Consider the following 24,667-nt stretch of genomic DNA (forward strand, 5'->3'; position numbering starts at 1 on the left):
AGAAACATCCACCTGGTTGGTTCCTCAAATACAGGGATGGCTGAGGTTTAGGTGGTATTTAGACAGGTCTTATCATGAATAAATTATATTATGTCAATTACCTATCATGTTTCATATTAATAACTGAACTCCTACACATTAATCAATTGCTAAACACATCTTTGTGATTTCCTGTAAACTTTTATAAGCCTATTTTCTACAAACAGTACTGTAGCATGCTATGATGTCAAAAGAGATGTCATACAATTACTGCTATGTTGGTCAATGGCATTTGGTTATTATTACTTTTGATTTAATTTATTGAGTTTTTCTGTACTTGCATTAATTATGACTGTAGATTAAAAGTGTCAATCAAAGTTATTGTAATAAAGGAAGGCCGGAATTCAATCAGAGGCTTGTTGTAGACAAACACATTGCATACTGACAAAGTGCCTTTTAAAGGCTATTTCCCCAACATTTGCAGAGATTGCATTCACGGTAAACACTGCAGATATCGGCTCAAGCAGAAATTACCTGGAAAATGCCATTCAAGTGCTGTGCACTTGATAGACAACGTGCCTTTGATTGAATCCCGGCATAATTGCAGCATCATTTGTGGCTGTAGAGAAAATGCATTTATGTATTAGAATGAGAAACCTAGGGCTGGATTAAATCCATATCGACAAAGTATCGTGGAAGATCCGCATAAAAATGTAAAGGTAATTTCCAATTGAGTTGACATATGCAGCATTTACCATGAATGCAGTCTCTGTAACCGCGGGAACGTTGCCTTTAATTGTCAATTGCGCTATACAGCGGATATTCAGTGCTATGGATTGAATAGAGCCCCTAGATTAACTAGCTTTATTAGGGAAGGGTAGTAACTCCATTAGTCTATGGCCTAGATTCAATCCAGAGTGCGATTGACATTTAAAGGCAGTGTTCCCACGTTTCACAGAGACTGCATTCACGGTAAACGCTGCAAATGTCAATCCAATCGGAAATTGCCTTTAAATGTCAATCACGCTATAACATGGATCTTCTGCAGTCCAAATTTAATCTAGCCCTATGTTAATTTTATTACATTTTTACATTGTTATCTGTATGTGTGTGTGTGCTCTTGCAATCATCTAATAATCAATAAAATAAAGAAACATAAATCTCACAGAAGCAATTATTTCATTCTTGAGCAAATTGCCACAATGTTGTTTTAGTTCATGTTATGTACAATTACAAAGGTCCAAACCTAACATAAACATAAGTCACTAATATATAATTTCACATACAGTTGATACATTTTGGAGAGGGACCTGGCCTCTGAAAAGTCACTATCTGCAATTAATTGATTGAATACCGGCCATGGTCACAGAGTTCTTATTGATTCAAACAAATGATATCAAGTATACAATAGGCGTGGCACTCTACTATCACTGTTTCTTAGAGAGGCATTGGGATTGAGGTGGTACATGAGTATAGCTGTGATGCAGTGTGGTGACTCAGTGAGTTCTCCGGATGACTGAGAAAATTGCCAGAGTCAGAACGATCGTACCTGCAGCTCCACCAATCAGAATGCCCAGAATGCTGCCATCGATATGCTGCTTCTCACACGTCTCACCAGCATAGTATGTGGCCTGGCCAGAGGCACACCTTTGTGAGAATAACAGCAATTATGAGTCAGTAATAACGGTGAAACACATACTCACTCTTTGTCTCCTATAACATATTGTACTGTGCTTTCATGGAAGCAAAAATTAGTAGAAATGCAGGGAGCATGTAAAAATTATAACGTACTGTAAATTGCACTTATCAAGCCCTGAAAAACTCAACCAGAACTACAAGTAGTGACCCAGATGTGATGTGCCCTTGTCAAAATGCCCAATTACAGAATCAGTCAACACAGACAAAGATCGGGGAGTTTTTGGAATGGAAATGTGTGTATGAAAAAAAGGAAAGGAAATGTGTGTATGGTTTGTCACACAGTAACTACAGTAGGAGCTCCATTCAATCTGTATCGCTGAAGTTCAGCGCTATAGCACAATTAATATTTAAAGATCATTTCCGATTGAGCCGACATTTGCAGCGTTTACCGTAAATGTAGTCTCTGCAAACATGGGAAGATTGTCTTTAAATTTCAATCACGCTATAGCGCTGAACTTCCGCTATACGGATTGAATCGAGCACTAGGTGTTGATATGAGGTTGTGCAAGTCATACTTATAAACACACCTGCACGTGGCTTTCCCGTGTTTCTCAACCACACACACTCCCCCGTTGAGGCAGGGGTCGGGGCTACACGGGTCACTAGGGGCGGCCCGTGCCTGTCTGTGTTTGGGACCGTCAGCCATCTCCTCCTCCTGTCTGGGGGTCTCCTCCTCTGGGAGGTCATCACTGGGACTCTTTGGTTGGACAGGGACCTCCGTCTTCACCAGGTGGGTCAAATCTGGAACACATCCACAAAGAATAATTGTTTAGCGTTAGGAGAGAGAATGTTGTTGTTTTTTATGTCTTGTGTGGTAACAATCCAGCTGCTAAATTATTCAACTCTACTATGTCTCTTTCTGTAAAGTGACCATGTCAATTGATTGCCTTGCACAGTTTTAGGGTGACGTGGGTTAGGTTAAATAGTAACAGTCCGAAACAGTTAAAATCATCACAAAACAAACCGTTCAAATCATCACATAACAATACACTATATAGAACTACAGTATAGACTACCGGTCAAAAGTTTTAGAACACCTACTCATTCAAGTGTTTTTCTTTATTTTTACTATTTTCTACATTGTAGAACAATAGTGAAGACATCAAAACTATAAAATAACACATATAGAATCATGTATTAACCAAAAAGGTGTTAAACAAATCAAAATACACTACCGGTCAAAGGTTTTAGAACACATACTCATTCAAGGGTTTTTCTTTATTTTTACTATTTTCTACATTGTAGAACAATAGTGAAGACATCACAACTATGAAAAAACACATATGGAATCATGTAGCAACCACAAAAGTGTTAAACAAATCAAAATATATTTTAAATTTCAAATAGCCACCCTTTGCCTTGATGACAGCTTTGCACACTCTTGGCATTCTCTCAACCAGCTTCACCTGGAATGCTTTTCCAACAGTCTTGAAGGAGTTCCCACATATGCTGAGCACTTGTTGGCTGCTTTTCCTTCACTCTGCGGTCCGACTCATCCCAAACCATCTCAATTGGGTTGAGGTCGGGGGATTGTGGAGGCCAGGTCATCTGATGCAGCACTCCATCACTCTCCTTCTTGGTAAAATAGCCCTTACACAGCCTGGAGGTGTGTTAGGTCATTATCCTGTTGAAAAACAAATGATAGTCCCACAAAGCCCAAACCAGATGGGATGGCCTATCGCTGCAGAATGCTGTGGTAGCCTTGCTGGTTAAGTGTGCCTTGAATTCTAAATAAATCACAGACAGTGTCACCAGCAAAGCACCCCCACACAATAACACCTCATCCTCTATGCTTTACGGTGGGGAAATACACATGCGGAGATCATCCGTTCACCCACACAGCGTCTCACAAAGACACGGCGGTTGGAACCAAAAATCTCCAATTTGGACTCCAGACCAACGGACAAATTTCCACCGTTATAATGTCCATTGCTCGTGTTTCTTGGCCCAAGCAAGTCTCTTCTTCTTATTGGTGTCCTTTAGTAGTGGTTTCTTTGCAGCAATTCGACCATGAAGGCCTGATTCACGCAGTCTCCTCTCAATAGTTGATGTTGAGATGTGTCTGTTACTTGAACTCTGTGAAGCATTTATTTGGGCTGCAATTTCTGAGGCTGGTAACTCTAATGAACTTATCCTCTGCAGCAGAGGTAACTCTGGGTCTTCCATTCCTGTGGCGGTACTCATGAGAGCCAGTTTCATCATAGCGCTTGATGGTTTTTGTGACTGCACTTGAAGAAACTTTCAAAGTTCTTGAAATGTTCCGTATTGACTGACCTTCATGTCTTAAAGTAATGATGGACTGTCGTTTCTCTTTGCTTATTTGAGCTGTTCTTGACATAATATGGACTTGGACTTTTACCAAATAGGGCTATCTTCTGTATACCCCCCTACCTTGTCACAACAAAACTGATTGGCTCAAATTCATTAAGAAGGCACATCTGTTAAGTGAAATGGATTCCAGGTCACTACCTCATTAAGCTGGTTGAGAGAATGCCAAGAGTGTGCAAAGCTGTCATCAAGGCAAAGGGTGGCTATTTGAAGAATCTCAAATATAAAATATATTTTGATTTGTTTAACACTTTTTTGTTACTACATGATTCCACATATGTTATTTCATAGTTTTGATGTCTTCACTATCATTCTACAATGTAGAAAATAGTAAAAATTAAGAAAAACCCTTGAATGAGTAAGTGTTCTAAAACTTTTGACCGGTAGTGTATTTTGATTTGTTTAACACTTTTTTGGTTAATACATGATTCCATATGTGTTATTTCATAGTTTTGATGTCTTCACTATTATTCTACAACGTAGACAATAGTAAAAAATTAAGAAAAACCCTTGAATGAGTAGGTGTTCTAAAACTTTTGACCGGTAGTGTGTGTCTCAATATTTTGTATGTGGAGCAAATAAACTGATGTTGTCAAGTTTGCTGTGCAGGCCCTCACCGTCAAAGTCGGCAATAATGATGAGATCATCGTTCTTGAGAAAGCTTTTCCTGTGCAGCTGGTCATGAGAGAGGAACGTAGTCCATCCATACTCAGATCCTCTATAGCAGTTGCAGCTCGCGTCCCACTCCGCCCCACTGGTGCTGGTGGGCTTGACCCAATATGGGTTAGTAGTATCTGGAGAAGAAAACAATTCTGGTATTAACATGTTACAAAGCCAATCATTTTACATGTATCAAAGGATTGCCTGGTGTATACATTGATATTATATTTTATGGTGGACTAAGATCAGACAAACATGTAGATTTTCACAACGAGTCAGTAAATACTGAACAATACTGTGCCTGTTTGTATGCGGTGCAAGACATATTTTACATAAGGAACTCATAAACACATGATTACATTAACTGACCGGTGGTGAAGCTTCTGGTGGCAGACATCCTCAGCTTAGCGTCGGGGTCCTGGTCCATGGCAGTGACAGTGGCCTGCCTGTTGATCACTGGCCACTCCATCACACCGTCGTTCTCCCCGCTGCATAGATGGAAGGTCACGCCCACATAGTCAGGATATGTGCCGTCTCTTCCCTTGGGGTAGAGGCTGATCCCGTAAGCGTAACCCTCAGCGCTGTAGAACGGCTTGCTCCTGATATGCCCTCCGGCTGGCGTTGTGGCGAGCAGGCCAGTGAAGTTCTGAATTCTCCAAACACCGCTGGGGCACGTGGTTTCTGTTAATGTGATGTCATCGATCAAGATGGCCCCCGCTTTATTGTTGTTGGACCCTACCACGCCCTGGAAGAAGTAGCGGAACCTCTCTTTGACCTTCAGGGTCACGTGGGCTACGTTCCAGGCATCATCTCCATCACCTGAGGAAATAAGACACCTGATCAGCTTCCTGATCATCTTCCTATACTCCGGGAGTAACATGCAACACAGACACTATCAAAACTCTACAAACCATATGTGTAACATATTTATGTCTTTCGTTGAAAGTGGGGTTATCCTGAACAGTACCTGTGATGGTGTGGACCTTCTTGACACTGCAGACATTTCCCGTCCCATCATCAGTTCTGACCCACACTAACAGCCTGTCCCCGGGGGGGCCAATCATCTTGTAGAAGAACTGCAGACACTGCTTGCTCCTCTTAGGGTAGAGGATGCGTGACTCTAGAAGAGCACTTTTCCCCACTGTCGCTTTAGATGTGTCAAACCTCATGAAATAGCCAGCATCTACGGAGAGGGTCATAGGTACAGTACAAATAATTAACCAATGATTTCTGATTGATAACATCATGTGGAAGGATGAAGGATGTGAAAGATTTTGTCCATGTGTGTATGTAGTAGGTACCTCTGCAGCGGCCTGCCAGTGTGTGGTCTGTCTCCTCAGCGCTGCTCAGGGTCTGGACCCAGTCTGCCTGGTCAGTCTCACCTTGGATCATACCACAGATGTTGATCAGCTCAAAGGAACACTGGTCCAGGAGAGTGTGTGTATTGGCTGCAAAAATAGAAACTCTGTTAGCTAACATTCATAATCATCATCATCAAATCTCTATCAGAATGGCAATGTCTAAGGCTGTGGTTGTTCATCATAATTTCCTTACACTTTATTTGATGCTACTGAGCAAAGTTGATGGCTCTTGCAGTTTGATCATATAGGTCATTCTATCTGGGTCACTTACTGCAGTCGTACATGCGGTTCAGCCTGAGCAGGTCTACTGCACTGAAGTCCAGACGCTGTCCGATGATCTCATTGAACGCTGGGATGGCTGTGGTGATGGTAGGGATGGTGGCGTTCTTGTTGAAAGACAATGGCCTGTAGTGCATGACGGACTCATAGTCATACGGCGTGTTCAGGTCTGTGATGAAGTCGTCCTCATACTTGTTGAAGTTGTGCTCCTTTCCTGTAGATACAGTGGGGAGAACAAGTATTTGATACACTGCCGATTTTGCAGGTTTTCCTACTTACAAAGCACGAATCTAAAACAAAAATCCAGAAAATCACATTGTATGATTTTTAAGTAATGAATTTGCATTTTATTGCATGACATAACTATTTGATCACCTACCAACCAGTAAGAATTCCGGCTCTCACAGACCTGTTCGTTTTTCTTTAAGAAGCCCTCCTGTTCTCCACTCATTACCTGTATTAACTGCACCTGTTTGAACTCGTTACCTGTATAAAAGACACCTGTCCACACATTCAATCAAACAGACTCCAACCTCTCCACAATGGCCAAGACCAGAGAGCTGTGTAAGGACATCAGGGATAAAAGTGTAGACCTACACAAGGCTGGGATGGGCTACAGGACAATAGGCAAGCAGCTTGGTGAGAAGGCAACAACTGTTGGCGCAATTATTAGAAAATGGAAGAAGTTCAAGATGACGGTCAATCACTCTCGGTCTGGGGCTCCATGCAAGATCTCACCTCGTGGGGCATCAATGATCATGAGGAAGGTGAGGGATCAGCCCAGAACTACACGGCAAGACCTGGTCAATGACCTGTAGAGAGCTGGGACCACAGTCTCAAAGAAAACCATTAGTAACACACTACGCCGTCATGGATTAAAATCCTGCAGCGCACGCAAGGTCCCCCTGCTCAAGCCAGCGCATGTCCAGGCCCGTCTGAAGTTTGCCAATGACCATCTGGATTATCCAGAGGAGGAATGGGAGAAGGGCATGTGGTCTGATGAGACAAAAATAGAGCTTTTTGGTCTAAACTCCACTCGCCGTGTTTGGAGGAAGAAGAAAGATGAGTACAACCCCAAGAACACCATCCCAACCGTGAAGCATGGAGGTGGAAACATCATTCTTTGGGGATGCTTTTCTGCAAAGGGGACAGGACGACTGCACCGTATTGAGGGGAGGATGGATGGGGCCATGTATCGCGAGATCTTGGCCAACAACCTCCTTCCCTCAGTAAGAGCATTGAAGATGGGTCGTGGCTGGGTCTTCCAGCATGACAACGACCCAAAACACACAGCCAGGGCAACTAAGGAGTGGCTCCGTAAGAAGCATCTCAAGGTCCTGGAGTGGCTTAGCCAGTCTCCAGACCTGAACACAATAGAAAATCTTTGGAGGGAGCTGAAAGTCTGTATTGCCCAGCGACAGCCCCAAAACCTGAAGGATCTGGAGAAGGTCTGTATGGAGGAGTGGGCCAAAATCCCTTCTGCAGTGTGTGCAAACCTGGTCAAGACCTATGCAATGCAAATTAATTACTTAAAAATCATACAATGTGATTTTCTGGATTTTTGTTTTAGATTCCGTCTCTCACAGTTGATGTGTACCTATGATAAAAATTACAGACCTCTACATGCTTTGTAAGTAGCAAAACCTGCAAAATCGGCAGTGTATCAAATACTTGTTCTCCCCACTGCATGTAGGTTACAGAATGTGTTATTCAAAATTGTTAGAAGCTTGTAAATCACTTCTCCTAGTACAGTTGCTCTTATTTTTTTGTGTGGATTGTGTTTTCTTTTCTTATTATTGCTAAGTACAGTGCCTTGCAAAAGGATTCATCCCCCTTGGCGTTTTTCCTATTTTGTTGCATTACAACCTGTAATTTAAAATTGATTTTTATTTGGATTTCATGTAATGGACATACACAAAATAGTCCAAATTGGTGAAGTGGAATGAAAAAAAATATTCTAAAAAAACTATTCTAAAATTCTAAAAAATAAATAACAGAAAAGTGGTGCGTGCGTATGTGTCAATGCTGAGGTGTATGCTGCGGTGAAGTCAGGCGCAGGACACAGAGGATCAGTAACAACTACTTTACGTTCCAAAGTAAAATACGCACAAAACAAAAGCCTCCAAACACAAGAGGAGAAATGTACGCGGAGTGCGTAATAAACAAGATGGTCAATGCCGAACATACATACAAGAGACGCGGACAATAACACACAAAGGCAAACATAAAACAAGGGAACTTATATGGTACATAATCAATACAGAATACGAAACAGGTGTACCAACTAGACAATACAAGACAAACATCGAAACATCGAGCGGCAGTAGCTAGTACTCCGGGGACGACGAACGCCGAAGCCTGCCCGAGCAAGGTGGAGGAGCAGCCTCGGCGGCATCCGTGACAATATGTTTTCACCCCCTTTGCTATGAAGCCCCTAAATAAGATCTGGTGCAACCAATTACCTTCAGAAGTCACATAATTAGTTAAATAAAGTCCACCTGTGTGTAATCTAAGTGTCACATGATCTGTCACATGATCTCAGTATATATACACCTGTTCTGAAATGCACCCGGAGTGTCACGGAATCTGCCGAGGCTGCTCCTCCTCCTTGTTCGGGCAGGCTTCGGCGGTCGCCGTCCCCGGAGTACTAGCTGCCACCGTTAGATGTTTCCTGGTTTGATTGCTTTTGTCTGTATGTTACACCTGTGTCCGTTTGTGTCTGATTATGTGTCCTATAAGTTGCCTGTTTTTAGTTGGTTAGGTTGTGTGTTGTTATTTCGCCTGTCCGTTAGTGCTGCGTGTTTTTCCATGTTTATTATTTTCTAGTTTACGCACAGTCTGCGTAATCGCTCGCCTCTGTTTATGGTTTGAGGCCGTTCTTTGTATTGTGCTTTGTTTGCACTAGTAAACTTTGTTGGACTAAGCTTCGGTGTCCTGCGCCTGACTCCCGCACCACATTAACCTCAGCTACTGACAGAACAACACACCACATCTATGGAGTCAGCAGGAGCAGCGGCGGCACCCAAGTCGCTGGAGGAGCGGATCAGCGACCAAGACACCATGATCCGGCAACTTGGGGCCGCCATGAACGAGGTGTCCAACACACTGCGCCGATTGGTTACGGGAGAGGTGCCCACGCCTTCGCACACCTTACCATCACCATCGGCCAGTCCTCCTCTCCCAGCACCGGAACCCAGTGGCATTCGGCTCTCGCTCCCGAGGGCATATGATGGTTCTGCAGCCGGGTGTCAGGGGTTCCTCCTGCAGGTGGAACTCTACCTGGCCACCATACACCCGGCGCCCTCGGGATACGAGAGCGTCTCCGCCCTCATCTCCTGTCTATCCGGCAAGGCGTTGGAGTGGGCCAACGCCGAATGGAGGGGAATAGACGCCGCCACCATCACCTACGCGGAGTTCTCCCGCCGCTTCAGGGCTATGTTCGATCATCCACCTGAGGGGAAGGCGGCGGGGAGCGTCTGTTCCACCTCCGACAGGGGAAGAGGAGTGCACAGGAGTTCGCCCTGGAGTTCCGGACTCTAGCGGCGGATGCGGGGTGGAATGAGAGGGCCCTCATCGACCATTACCGGTGTAGCCTACGAGAGGACGTTCGTCGTGAGCTGGCCTGCCGGGACACCAACCTATCCTTCGACCAGTTGGTGGACATTTCCATCCGTCTCGACACCCTGCTGGCTACCCGCGGACGTCCCGAGTGGGGGTCGTCCATTCCACCCTCCAGCACCTCCGAGCCGATTCCCATGGAGCTCGGGGGTGCTGGCGCTAGGGAGAGGAGGAGAGAGAACCCGAGTGGGGCCGTCCCCTGCACCAATTGTGGCCGGGGAGACACACTGCGGCTAGGTGCTGGGGAGGGTCTCCTGGGAGAGGGGACAACAGGTCACGCACTGGGGAGTCATTTCAGGTGAGTAAGCGCCCCACTTACCCAGAGCTCTCTGTTGGTCACTTGTGTATACCTGTGAGATTTCCACAGGTGGCACCTCATTCCCAGCATAAGGCGCTAGTAGATTCAGGCGCAGCTGGGAACTTTGTTGATCGTGAATTTTGTTATAGGTTAGGAATTCCCCTTCGGCCGGTAGAAGCCCCCTTTCCTGTTCATGCCCTAGACAGCCGGCCGCTGGGGTCGGGGTTGATCAGAGAAGTCACAGCACCACTCAAGATGGCGACGCAGGGGGGTCATGAGGAGATCATTCAGTTTTATCTGATCGACTCTCCTGCGTATCGCGTGGTGCTGGGGCTTCCCTGGTTAAGCGCCCATGATCCTACCATTGCGTGGCAACAGAGGGCTCTTATGGAGTGGTCTGCCCAGTGTGTAGGGAGATGTCTAGGTGTTTCCTTAGGGGCGACCTCGGTGGAGAGTCCGAACCAAGTGCCCGCAATGCGCATTCCCCCTGAATATGAGGATTTAGCGCTTGTGTTCAGCAAAACGAGGGCAACACGGCTACCACCTCATAGACAGGGGGATTGTGCGATAGATCTCCAAACAGGAGCGGCACTTCCGCGGAGCCGTGTGTATCCCCTGTCTCAAGAAGAGACAGCGGCTATGGAGACTTACATAGCCGAGTCCTTGGCACAGGGATACATACGGACCTCCACTTCCCCGGTTTCCTCAAGTTTCTTCTTTGTGAAGAAGAAGGACGGGGGTTTGCGCCCGTGTATTGATTACCGTAGTCTCAATCAGATCACGGTTAAGTACAGTTACCCTCTTCCTCTGATTGCGACTATGACAGAGTCATTACGCGGAGCGCGGTTCTTCACAAAGTTAGATCTCAGGAGTGCGTACAATCTGGTGCGCATTAGGGAGGGGGATGAATGGAAAACAGCATTTAGCACCACCTCGGGTCATTACGAGTATCTCGTCATGCCATACGGGTTAATGAATGCTCCCTCAGTCTTCCAATCCTTTGTTGACGAGATTTTCCGGGACATGCATGGGCAGGGTGTGGTAGTATACATCGACGACATCCTAGTGTACTCTTCTACACGAGCCGAGCATGTAGCCCTGGTGCGCCGAGTGTTGAGGAGGCTGTTGGAGCATGACTTGTATGTCAAGGCAGAGAAATGCTTGTTTTTCCAGGAGTCCGTCTCCTTTTTGGGTTATCGATTGTCCGCGTCTGGTGTGAAGATAGAGGTTGACCGTGTGTCGGCCGTGCGTAATTGGCAAACTCCAGCCACTGTAAAGGAGGTGCAGCAGTTTTTGGGTTTTGCTAATTACTACCGGAGGTTTATCCGGGGCTTTGGACAGGTGGCAGCTCCCATTACGTCCCTGCTAAAGGGGGGTCCGGTGCGTTTGCAGTGGTCAGCTGAGGCGGACAGGGCATTTGTTAAACTAAAGAACCTGTTCACTTCGGCTCCGGTGCTGGCGCATCCGGATCCCGCTTTACCATTCCAGGTTGAGGTAGACGCGTCCGAGGCCGGTATTGGGGCAGTCCTGTCGCAACGGTCCGGCACGCCACCTAAACTCCGCCCCTGTGCGTTCTATTCTAAGAAGCTCAGTTCGGCGGAGCGTAATTATGACGTAGGGGACAGGGAGCTGTTAGCTGTAGTCCAGGCCCTAAAGGTGTGGAGGCATTGGCTTGAGGGGGCTCAACACCCTTTCCTCATTCTGACTGACCACCGTAACCTGGAGTACATCCGGGCAGCTAGGAGACTAAACCCTCGTCAGGCTAGGTGGAACATGTTCCTAACCCGGTTTGTTTTTAAAATCACATACATCCCAGGGTCCCAGAACGGTAAGGCAGACGCCCTGTCCCGGCGGTATGACACAGAGGAGAGGTCCATTGAGCCTACTCACATACTGCCGGAGTCTTGTCTGGTGGCTCCGGTGGTGTGGGAGGTAGATGCGGAGATCGAGCGGGCACTGCGTACCGACCCTACTCCCCCAGAGTGTCCTGTGGGGCGGACGTACGTTCCGCTCGAGGTTCGTGACCGCCTCATCTATTGGGCTCATACATCACCCTCCTCTGGACATCCAGGTATTGGCCGGACAGTGCACTGCCTTAGCGTGAAAAGTACTGGTGGCCAACGTTAGCTAGGGATGTGAGGGTTTATGTCTCCTCCTGCTCGGTGTGCGCCCAGTGTAAGGCGCCTAGACATTTGCCCAGGGGAAAGTTACATCCCCTGCCCGTTCCACAACGACCATGGTCCCACCTCTCGGTGGACTTTGTGACAGACCTTCCCCCCTCCCAGGGGAATACCACTATTTTGGTCGTTGTGGATCGGTTTTCCAAGGCCTGTCGTCTCCTCCCAATGCCGGGTCTCCCTACTGCCCTACAGACCGCTGAGGCCCTATTTACCCACGTTTTCCGGCACTATGGGGTGCCCGAGGATATAGTGTCTGACCGAGGTCCCCAGTTCACCTCCAGAGTCTGGGGGGCGTTCATGGAACGCTTGGGGGTCTCGGTAAGCCTTACCTCGGGTTACCACCCAGAGAGCAATGGGCAGGTTGAATGAGTCAACCAGGATGTGGGTAGGTTTCTGAGGTCCTATTGCCAGGGTCGGCCGGAGGAGTGGTCAAGGTATATCCCCTGGGCAGAGATGGCCCAGAACTCTCTCCGCCACTCCTCCACCAATCTAACACCTTTCCAGTGTGTTCTAGGGTATCAGCCGGTTCTGGCACCATGGCACGAGAGCCAGATCGAGGCTCCTGCGGTGGACGAATGGATTCGGCGCTCGGAGGAGACGTGGAACGCTGCTCATGTCCATCTGCAGCGGGCCATCCGTCGACAGAAGGCGAGCGCCGATCGCCACCGCAGTGAGGGACCGGTGTACGCACCGGGAGATCGAGTCTGGCTCTCGACTCGAAACCTGCCCCTCCGCCTGCCCTGCCGGAAGCTGGGTCGGCGGTTTGTGGGGCCCTTTAAAGTCCTGAGGAGATTGAACGAGGTGTGTTACAGGTTACAATTGCCTATTGATTATAAGAACATTAACCCCTCGTTCCATGTGTCTCTTCTCAGGCCGGTGGTAGCTGGTCCACTCCAAGAAGATGAGATAGGAGAGATCCCTCCGCCCCCATTGGACATCGAGGGGGCTCCGGCGTACAGGGTCCGGACCATCTTGGACTCGAGACGCCGGATGAGTGGTCTCCAGTATCTCGTGGAGTGGGAGGGGTACGGTACGGAGGAACGGTGCTGGGGGCCTAGGAGGGACATCCTAGATCCATCCCTCCTGACTGAGTTCCACCGTGGTCATCCCACGCGCCCGGGTCCGCGTCCTCCTGGCCGTCCCCGAGGCCGGGGTCGGCGCACGGCTGGAGCCGCACGTCAAGGGGGGGGTACTGTCACAGAATCTGCCGAGGCTGCTCCTCCTCCTTGTTCGGGCAGGCTTCGGCGGTCGCCGTCCCCGGAGTACTAGCTGCCACCGTTAGATGTTTCCTGGTTTGATTGCTTTTGTCTGTATGTTACACCTGTGTCCGTTTGTGTCTGATTATGTGTCCTATAAGTTGCCTGTTTTTAGTTGGTTAGGTTGTGTGTTGTTATTTCGCCTGTCCGTTCGTGCTGCGTGTTTTTCCATGTTTATTATTTTCTAGTTTACGCACAGTCTGCGTAATCGCTCGCCTCTGTTTATGGTTTGAGGCCGTTCTTTGTATTGTGCTTTGTTTGCACTAGTAAACTTTGTTGGACTAAGCTTCGGTGTCCTGCGCCTGACTCCCGCACCACATTAACCTCAGCTACTGACACGGAGTCTGCAACACCACTAAACAAGGGGCACCAGCAAGCAAGCGGCACCATGAAGACCAAGGAGCTCTCCAAACAGGTCAGGGACAAAGTTGTGGAGAAGTAAAGATCAGGGTTGGGTTATAAAAAAATATTAGAAACTTTGAACATCCCACGGAGCACCATTAAATCCATTATTAAAAAATGGAAAGAATATGGCACCACAATAAAACTGCCAAGAGAGGGCCGCCCACCAAAACTCACGGCCCAGGCAAGGAGGGCATTAATCAGAGAGGCAACAAAGAGACCAAAGATAACCCTGAAGGAGCTGCAAAGCTCCACAGCGGAGATTGGAGTATCTGTCCATAGGACCACTTTAAGCCGTACACGCCACAGAGCTGGGCTTTACGGAAGAGTGGCCAGAAAAAAGCCATTGTTTAAAGAAAAAACTAAGCAAACACATTTGGTGTTCGTCAAAAGGCATGTGGGAGACTCCCCAAACATATGGAAGAAGGTACTCTGGTCAGATGAAACGTAAATTGAGCTTTTTGGCTATCAAGGAAAACGCAATGTCTGGCTTAAACCCAACACCTCTCATCACCCCGAGAACACCAACCCCACAGTGAAGCATGGTGGTGGCAGCATCATGCTGTGGGGATGTTTTTCATTGGCAGGGACTGGGAAACTGGTCAGAATTGAAGGAATGATGGATGGCGCTAAATACAGGGAAATTCTTGAGGGAAACCTGTTTCAGTCTTCCAGAGATTTGAGACTGGGACGGAGGTTCACATTCCAGCAGGACAATGACCCTAAGCATACTGCTAAAGCAACACTCGAGTGGTTTAAGGGGAAACATTTAAATGTCTTGGAATGGCCTAGTCAAAGCCCAGACCTCAATCCAATTGAGAATATGTGGTATGACTTAAAGATTGCTCTACACCAGCGGAACCCATCTAACTTGAAGGAGCTGGAGCAGTTTTGCCTTGAAGAATGGGCAAAAATCCCAGTGGCTAGATGTGCGAAGCTTATAGAAACATACCCCAAGAGACTTGCAGCTGTAATTGCTGCAAAAGGTGGCTCTACAAAGTATTGACTTTGGGGGGGGGGGGGGGGGGGGGGGGTTATGCACGCTCAAGTTTTCTGTTTTTTGTCTTATTTCTTGTTTGTTCCACAAATGTTTTTATTTTGCATCTTCAAAGTGGTAGGCATGTTGTGTAAATCAAATGATACAAACCCCCCAAAAATCAATTTTAATTCCAGGTTGTAAGGCAACAAAATAGGAAAAATGCCAAGGGGGGTGAATACTTTCGCCAGCCACTGTATTACTGCAATGTTGGAGCTAGAAACACAAGCATTTCGCTGCACCTGCGATAACATCTGCAAATCTATGTACACCACCAATAACCTTTGATTTGATTTGATACACAACTGATACTGTATCTGCCACCGTCTATGCCTAATTCCATCACACCCACCTTCTATGATTTGGTCCCACCAGATCTTGACGTAGTCGTCTCTGTCAGAGCGTGACTGCTCATGGTAGAAGCCCAGAGCGTGGAGGAGCTCATGTTCCACGATGGCCTTAGTGTCACAGCGCGCCCCTATGGAGAGGTTCTGTCCTACCTTATCATCTCCTACAAATGACCAGCATCTGTGGCCGTCACAGACAGGATTACGCATTATGACACCAGAGTAAACACAAAATCAATTCAAATTAAATCAAATCAAATGTTGTTTGTCACATACCGTGAAATGCTTACTTATTTACCCCTAAGAGTCAATTGACGCACCGGTAAGTAAAATAATAAAGAAATCCCCATCAAAATCAGTCAATTTAAGCTAGAGATATCTGTTTTTTTTAAATTGGCTGTTTCTCAATCCACATCATCCGCCGATGTTGCGGTGAAAGGTGTTTGTCAAACCATGAGACATCCCGATAATCGGTCTTCTCGCGAAAACGCCTGTAGTGTCTGAACAGTTTGGCCTGTTATATAGCAATTATGACTCCCACAAGTGTCAGAGGACTCATCTGAAGTTGGTGCCGTTGATGTGCAAACTTCTGTTTGGTAGTGTCCAAACCGTTAGGGCTATAAACTAATGTGACCCCACTGTGGAAAGGGGAGATTCTCACGAACACAATGATGTTCTCTCGTTTTGCTACAACCCCCACAAGTGTCACAGAACAAGTGTCAAGGGACTCGTCTGAAGGTAACCGGTACCAGTTTAAAATAATGTTTTCTGCCTACCACCCAAAAAAAGGGTTAAATATGTGTAAAAAAAAACCACACAAATATTTCCTGAGCTCCTAGATATAGGACAGACACTTAAAAACCTTGTTTCTTATTATTACTTTTTTGACTGTCTTTTTTGCCATTTATGAATGTGTTTTGCAATGTGTTTCTATGGGCTATAGTAGAAAGGCCAAATTTCATATGTTATTAATACTTTTTTATATATTTATTTTATACCTAAAGGGGTCCTAAAATTCTAGATCAAATAGCTAAATGATCCATACATGATTCTCTTAACCAAGAAGCCCTTAACCAACAATGCAGAGTTTTTAAAAAGTAAGTAAGAAAAATTTGCTAAACTAAAGGAAAAATATGAACAATCTACTACACAATGTTTCCTCATTTGTTCTGTGGAGAAAACTGATTCACAATAGTACATCTTACTTCATATTTCACCATAACATTACTGTACTGTGGTCCACACAAAATATATACTGTACCTCATCATAACAATGGTGACATGAAGGACTGTATTCAACAAAATGCTTTAGGACATTCATCGACTTTACACTAAAAGAGGGGTCACCGTTTATTGCAGGTTTGGAATCTGTAGATGCATAGAACACTATAATGAATGTAATTTCCTTAGATAAGCATTTTCTAATCTGTGCTCTCCATAAAACCTTGCATTTTATGCTTTGGAAGGACAGACAGTCCATAAAGTTAAGCAAGAGCTCATGGCATTACAGTGTATTTGGCTGAACTCACCCACTCAGCTTTGTGAAGGAGATATATGTGCTTTCTCCCTCGTAGGGCTTGAAGTCCACACAGGATTTCAGGCGGTATGCTTCGAATGCCTGCTGAATAACACCTTTTGCATTCAGCTCTGAGGGAATGAATATGAACTAGTTTTCAGAATGTTGTCAAAAATTGTATTTCATTCAGCATTGAGACATGGTTGGTAGAGCCTACATACCCAACGAATCTGTCAAAATGTAAGGAATGGGAAACTTCCATCTTCTCCTTTCATCCAGGATTGCATTTCGCCTTGGCTGCAAAATCCATAAAATAAATGAAGTAGGCTAACTGATTTATATTTAGTCAACTATTACATATAATAAGGCTATGAAGAGAAGTGTCCTTACATCACCTGCAATGTCTCCCTCAAACAGGTTTAGATCTGCTTCTGAAATATCAGAAAATAATAAAATCAATCACTCTCAGTAAAAAATTGTATTGCCAGATTTGTGAGATTATTGCACATATTATTATATAACTTCAGTAATGTTACAGTTTAACAGAGTGTAGAGCTAATTACCTGAATTGATATCGAGTATATCCTCTCGCAATTCACCTGCATCTGCATCACCACCTAATAATTCAACAGAGAAACCATTCTGTAAGAACACAGAGCATTATCACACATACACCCTTATGCACGAGACGATCTAGAACTTACCATAAAGTGTCAGAACAGCTTGCACCTACAACAAAAAGAGACACTGCTTGACTCACAACATATAATTGATAAAATGTACAATTATTATAATGAAGTCAATTCCTTTCAATAACACAGGATGTGTGCCCTACCTTGAACACAACCAGAATTGCGATGAAAGTGGTGATCCTCCATGGTGCATAGACAGAGCCCATGTTTAATCTAGAGGAGTTGGATATGTGTTCATCTGCTATTGTAAACAGACCAATAAAGTCAGTGTCTGGGTGGAACTTGATCTATACAGATGTAGGATCTTAATTTGAAATGCAAACTTATAGTGTATTCCACTTTAAAATATCAGACTTGATTTGCCCTAATGAAAATGTATCAATCCCTACAAAAATGTCCATTCATTATAATCCACATAATAATTCACATTTTCTGTTGCTGCAGGATTATTTTCCTGCTGTAACAAACTGGTTCAAATTAAGATCCAACATCTGTTTGTAATGACTGTAATGAGTAATGTGAACTTCACACGACCATGACATCTCTCTCTCACTTTGACGTTCAGTCAGATGTGCCTTGTCATGTCATTATCTTCACTGATCTTATCTTGTAACCTTAGCAGATAAATATGTTATTGTGTTTTGAAATAATGTATTGGTACTATGTCAGCAACAGTTTCAAACATGATTTAGTGTTTTCGATTGAGTTTCTGACATGCACTTTAGCATGCAGGTTTAAGTTTCTTAAGTTTAAACTTATTTCTAAATGATTTAAATATAAAACAAATAGTGTATTAATTGCAGTTGTGTTTCCTCCAGGTTTATGTATTTACTAGTCTTAATATATCCTGAGATACATGATGTTATGAATGACAGGCAGAGCAGGTAATAGTGTGTCAGTGTGTTTGAACATACAGTGAGCTCCAAAAGTTTAAGAAAAGTGTTTTATTATTTTTGGGGGGGATTTGAAATGATACAATGACTATGAGGTTAAAGTGCAGTCTGTCAGCTTTAATTTGAGGGTATTTCCATCCATATCGGGTGAACCATTTAGAGATTACAGCACTTTTTGTACATATTTTAGGGGACCAAATGTATTGGGACAAATTCACTTATATGTGTATTAAAGTAGTAAAAAAGTTAAGTATTTGGTCCCATATTCATAGCACGCAACAACTACATCAAGCTTGTGACTATACACATTTGTAGGATGCATTTGCTGTTTGGTTTGGTTGTGTTTCAGATTATTTTGTGCCCAAAATAAATGAATGTTAAATAATGTAATGTGCCATTTTTGAGTTACTTTTATTGTAAATAAGAATAGAATATGTTTCTAAACACTTCTACATTAATGTGGATGCTACCATGATTAGGGATAAACCTGAATGAATCATGAATAATGATGAGTGAGAAAGTTACAGACGCACAAATATCAAATATATGGTTCCCAATCAGAGGCAGCTGTCGCTCGTTGTCTCTGATTGGGGACCATACTTAGGCAGCCTATTGGCCCTGTCTAGTTGTGGGATCTTGTTCCGTGTAAGGTTTGTTTTCTGTACTACCTTGGACTTCACGTTTCGTTTCGTTTATTGTTTTGTCGTGGTGTTTATTCAGTTAAAATAAACATGTATGCATATCACGCTGCGCCTTGGTCTGACCCGTCTTTCAACGAACGTGACAGAGAGAGAACATTGTTGTGTCATGTGTTTACATGTGGTGTTTTTTTGTTGTTGTTTGGTTAGTGTGATATATTGTATGTGTTAAAAAATTAAAAAAATAAAAGAGTCTGCACTTTAACCTCATATATCATTTCAAATACAAAGTGCTGGAGTACAGAGCTAAAACAACAAAAAAACGTTGTCACTGTCCCAATACTTTTGGAGCGCACTGTATATCCTTATATTTTATTCTGGTTATGGGTGGCAGGGCAAATGGTGGTTAACTGGTGAAAAGACTAAATTAGAGACGACAATACTTTGAATAGCTTGATTTTAATTAGTTAAAAGCTGCATGAAGCTGCATTTCACAGGTTACAAATAAACAAACCGGTTTCAAGATGGAGGCCACAGACAGATTGTCAGGACAGTGTTTAACATTGCAACTGACAACTGATAATTTACTTGTATAGGCATGCTAATGTTGACTTCCACCGCCTTTATGTAAATGTTTGAAATAAAAAGAAAAGTGAACATTTGACATTTAAAAATGCATAAATGTTCTGGTCAAACTCAGTCCTGACTCCGGAGCTGAACTGGAAGCTTGATTGGAACTTCAGTTTTGATCAGTGGAGTAAGATCTGGAAATACAAACAACAGTGAACAGGTTTAATACAGTTTCAAGTGGTCAAAAATATCTCAGAGCCCTTGAACGTAGAGTCAGACGCACCTTCAAACTCAACGAAGAGAATGAGGTCATCATTCTTCAGGTAGCTCCTCCTATTTAGGTGGTAGTGGGAGAAGTAGGCGTTCCAGCCCCAGGTCCAGCCATGATAACAGTCACAGGACGGGTCGTACGTCCCCATCTTGGACGGGTTGTCCCAGTACAGCATGTTGGAGTCTGAAAGAGTGGGGAGAGTATTATAAATCAGCAGATAATCTACATATAGATTATGTGAAGTGAATTGATTTCCATGTCCTGTCGGATATAGATGTATAGACGTCTTTTTATGCTGACTCACACACATGTTGGTATTGCTATGACAGTTGTTTGACCAAAAGCTTTAATAGCCACAATAATCTGAGTGTGAGGAAATTCTCTTTATGTGCCCCTTTGAACCAACATTAGCCTGCCCCATACCTGGGATGAGATGAGTGGGACTGGTGGTGAAGCTGTAGGAGAAGGACTGCCTCTGCCTGACGTCAGAGTCCTGGTCCAGCAGTGTGATAGTGACCTGTCTGTTCCCTGCCGGCCACTCCAGGGCCTGGTCGTTCTCCCCGGTGCTCAGGTGGAAGAAGGCCCCGATGTACCCGTCGTAGTAGGAGTTGGGCAGCAGCTGGATTCCGAAGGCGTAGCCCTCGGGGCTGTAGAAACGTGGGCTCTGGATGTACTCTCCCGTGGCGTAACTCTTCATGTACTGGCTGAAGTTCTTGATACGCCATGTTCCACTGGGGCAGCGTGTCTCCGCTAATAACAACAACAATAATGACAATATAAACTTCATTCGGATAGCACCTGTCATATAATGCATTGCACACTAAAGTGTTTTACAGTTACTTAAAATGTTAAGACAGAGTACCGTACCTAGGGTGATGTCATCCACCTGGATCCCCCCCAAGGAGTTTGCTGGGTCGCCCCTGATCCCCTGGAAGGCATAGCGGAACTTGGAGTCCATCGTTAAAGGAACGTGGGCAATCTTCCAGGAGTGGTCATCATCACCTGTGAAAACAGATGTGGGGGAGATGCAGGGTAATCATCATTTTTAAGGTTGAACATTTTCAAACAATACCTGTTGAAGCTATATTATGATGCTACAACACATAGCACAGTCATGGTTTATCAGATTATTGAGCACGGCTGTTCACCACTTTTCTCAAGCCTACCTGTGAAATTCCCAGCTGCAGTAAGGGATAAGACTTTGCCCTTAGCATCCTCCTTCCTGGTCCAGACCACCAGCTTGTCCTTGGGGCTTCCTGTCATCTTGTAGAAGAACTGCAAACACTGCAGATTTCTCTTGGAGTGCAGGACCCTGGATTCCAGAAAAGCTGAGTCTTCCGCCCGGCCGGTGTCAGTGTAAAAGTTCATGAAGAACCCTGCGTCTACACAGATCACAAACAAGATGTTATCATAAATGTATTATAGTAAAATAGTAATGTATGCCATTCAAAATGGTTGATAAACCTATGTGTTCACCCTTGCGATGTGTAGGGGCAGGAGTTTTTCTTCTGACAATGTCAGGGCTCCTGACCCTAGTAATACTGTAGGTTAACCCTACCTTTGCACTGGCCAATGAGAGTGTGGTCATGTGACCCTGGCTGGCTCTTGGTGCGTACCCAGTCACCATCATCGTTACGGTTCTGGATCATCCCACAGGTGTTGACGGTCTCAAAGGCACACTGATCCAACAACGTCAGAGAGGAGGCTACAGGACAGACATCATACACAGGCACACTAAGCAAACTTAATCAGCTCAAAACAACATAAGTTAAACACAACATCAGCAGTTTTTTCTGGTCAAATCAAGTGATTAGGAAAAAAATGATGGTCCTCCTGATCATGTGACCTGATCAGGAAAAACTCCTGGTCCTAATGAGAAAGGGTCTCACAGCAGTTATACATCCTGTTGAGCCTCAGTAGATCCAGGCTGCTGAAGTCATTGTACTGGCCCAGCACTTTGGTCATCTCTGGGTCCTTGGCTGTGATGGTTGGGTACCGTGGGTCTTTGTTAAAGGAATATGGACCGTAATGCATGATAGACTCGTAGTCGTATGGCGTGTTCTGGTCGGTGATGAAATCATCAGCGTATTTATCAAAATTGTGGTCCATACCTGTAGAATGTACACACAAAGGCTGTGGTAAGCTCTAAAATAAGGCTTGGCTTGCCATGCAAAAATGTTTTGGGTGTTGAGCTCTTAGACCTTACCAGGCAGGACCTGGTCCCACCAGATGTCCACATAGTCATCTCGGTCGGTGCGAGACTGTTCGTGGTAAAAGCCCAGGGCGTGGAGGAGCTCATGCATTATGGTGCCTTTGTAGTCACAGGATGGGCCCAATGACAACTGCTGGCCTGTCTGTAGGTCTCCGACCATAGACCAGCAACTGCAACAATTCCATGATGCCACAGCAGTGAATTACCTCTTGAACACGGGAGACAGATCTTATCCACATAGTGCCAGTGTGGGTGCAGACCTTTGTTCCAGCCAACCAGTAATACACAAGATTCAACTAAGGCTGTTAAGACTATGATCATTAGAAGCATCGAGTGGAGGAGCAGACTCGTATATCAGAAAAACAAACTATACCCATCTAGCTTTTCAAACTTGATAAAGCTCTTCTCTCCTTCATAGGGTTTGAAATCCACACAGGATTTCAGCCGGTACATCTCAAAGGCCTGGAAAATGACCCCCTTGGCATTCAGGTCTGAAAGACAAACAAGGGATTAACGGACTATAAATATTATAATCTGTATGTGCATTGATTATAATGGTAGAGGTAACAATACCGATAGTTTAGTCTTCTTTAATCATGGTTCATCACCAGTGTATATCATGTTACTAGGATGAGAGATGGTGCACATTTTTACCAAGGCTGTCAGCCAGTATGTAAGGGATGGGGAATTTCCACCTGAAGGCTGGATCCACAAGGGCATTGCGTCCAGGCTGATGGAGTGATATAACTTTTATTGCAATACTTAATTATTGACTGGACGTACTATCGTTAACTTTATTGAAATCACATTAATCGAAATCTAGATAGCAAAAAGGTCAAAGTTTCATTTATAGAGTGCAGGCTATTTAGCACACTTATTTTTTTTATTGAAAGCCCTATTTTTTCTTCTAATTGGAAAGACAGCGAACATACTTGCAGACAATGAAAGGTTTAACACAGTATAAACGTACATTCAATGCAATGTCGCCCTCGACAACAGGGGTCTTCAATCCTATGGAAAATAAAAGATTATAGACATGGAAGATAGTTTTAAAACATCACAAAGAGGATATCAAATACATCCACTGTATACCAGCATGCACAAAGAGACTTACCTGAGTTGACGAAGGGGATGTCTCGTCGTATTACCTCATCAGCATCAATGGCAAAGGCTACAGTAAGAGCCACAATGTTAGATGATGAATGTATTTTACTTTTGCTATAAGCCCATTTGAACACTTTTTCTTAGACCTGTCTTGAACTAAAAATAAGTATTGTTATGTAAAATAGCTCACCAATGTGACATGAGCACCATAAGGATTGGATACATTACAAATGTATATGTACCACATGATTTGATTAATTATAGGACAAAATATATATACATGTTCTCACATTTCTCCTTTGACATCCGCCTAATCTGTAAAGTGAGATGAGAATGTTTTTTTCATAATCACGCATTCATGGGAAATGTATTAGATAGAGCGAGAGAGAGAGAGAAAGAGAGAGAGAGATCTTACTGTGAATGCAGAGGACAGAGACAGCAGCAGTCCCAGACAGCACAAGAGCCCTAGTACTGTCATTTTGGAGAGGTTGACCACAGACCTGATACCACAGCACTTATTAAAGCCCTTTAAATACTCTTAATACAGCAAGCTGGAAGGGAAACTTTGACCCACAGGTGATCATGTTACATATTCAAAACTTCAATACAACACCAATACTTTATCGTTGTGTTGAAACTGTCTCGTCAGGTTCAGTGGAAAGTTTTGGTTAATGATCAGATATGGCCATGAGAGTGATAAGTGTTGATAAGTGTGTTCAAGAGTGCAATAGTGGGTTTTTGTGTTCTGCTAGTGTCCATTGGTAACAACATAGTAATTACACTGAACCAAAATATAAACGCAACACGCAACAATTTCAAAGATTTGGAGTTACAGTTCCTATAAGGAAATAAATCAATTGAAATATATTCATTAGGCCCTAATCTATGGATTTCACATGACTGGTCACAGATACCTTAACAATATGTAGGGCATGGATCAGAAAAACAGTCAGTATCTGGTGTGACCACCATTTGCCTCATGCAGCGTGACACAGCTCCTTCGCATAGAGTTGATCAGGCTGTTGATTGTGGCCTGTGGAATGTTGTCCCACTCCTTTTCAATGGCTGTGTTAAGTTAATAATAATAAATAATATGCCATTTAGCAGACACTTTTATCCAAAGCGACTTACAGTCATGCGTGCATAAATTTTTTGTGTATGGGTGGTCCCGGGGATCGAACCCACTACCCTGGCGTTACAAGCGCCGTGCTCTACCAGTTGAGCTACAGAGAAGTTGCTGGATATTGGCGGAAACCGGAACACATTGTCGTACATGTCGATCCAGAGCAGTCCAAACATGCTCAATGGGTGACATGTCTGGTGAGTATG

The 24,667-nt window shown here is 44.4% G+C and overlaps 1 protein-coding gene across 1 annotated transcript; it reads right to left on the minus strand.

Moving 5' to 3' along the window:
- Positions 1–1,142: 1,142 nt before the first annotated feature.
- LOC311108174 (meprin A subunit alpha-like) lies at positions 1,143–23,644 on the minus strand (the record flags this gene model as incomplete). The annotated part of the gene is made up of 24 exons (XM_084150792.1): positions 1,143–1,626; positions 2,205–2,418; positions 4,623–4,799; positions 5,035–5,484; positions 5,633–5,848; positions 5,967–6,113; positions 6,298–6,519; positions 15,448–15,623; positions 16,972–17,089; positions 17,180–17,255; positions 17,349–17,389; positions 17,522–17,575; positions 20,035–20,205; positions 20,446–20,772; positions 20,890–21,024; positions 21,189–21,404; positions 21,581–21,727; positions 21,912–22,133; positions 22,229–22,404; positions 22,608–22,725; positions 22,889–22,964; positions 23,205–23,245; positions 23,349–23,405; positions 23,629–23,644. The coding sequence occupies 24 exons, from the start codon at positions 23,642–23,644 to the stop codon at positions 1,476–1,478; spliced, it is 3,744 nt and encodes a 1,247-aa protein (XP_084006918.1). The 3' UTR covers positions 1,143–1,475.
- Between the last annotated feature and the right edge of the window lie 1,023 nt (positions 23,645–24,667).

Source organism: Coregonus lavaretus, assembly GCF_964263955.1.
Source record: "Coregonus lavaretus genome assembly, chromosome: 33".
Taxonomy (NCBI): Eukaryota; Metazoa; Chordata; class Actinopteri; order Salmoniformes; family Salmonidae; genus Coregonus; species Coregonus lavaretus.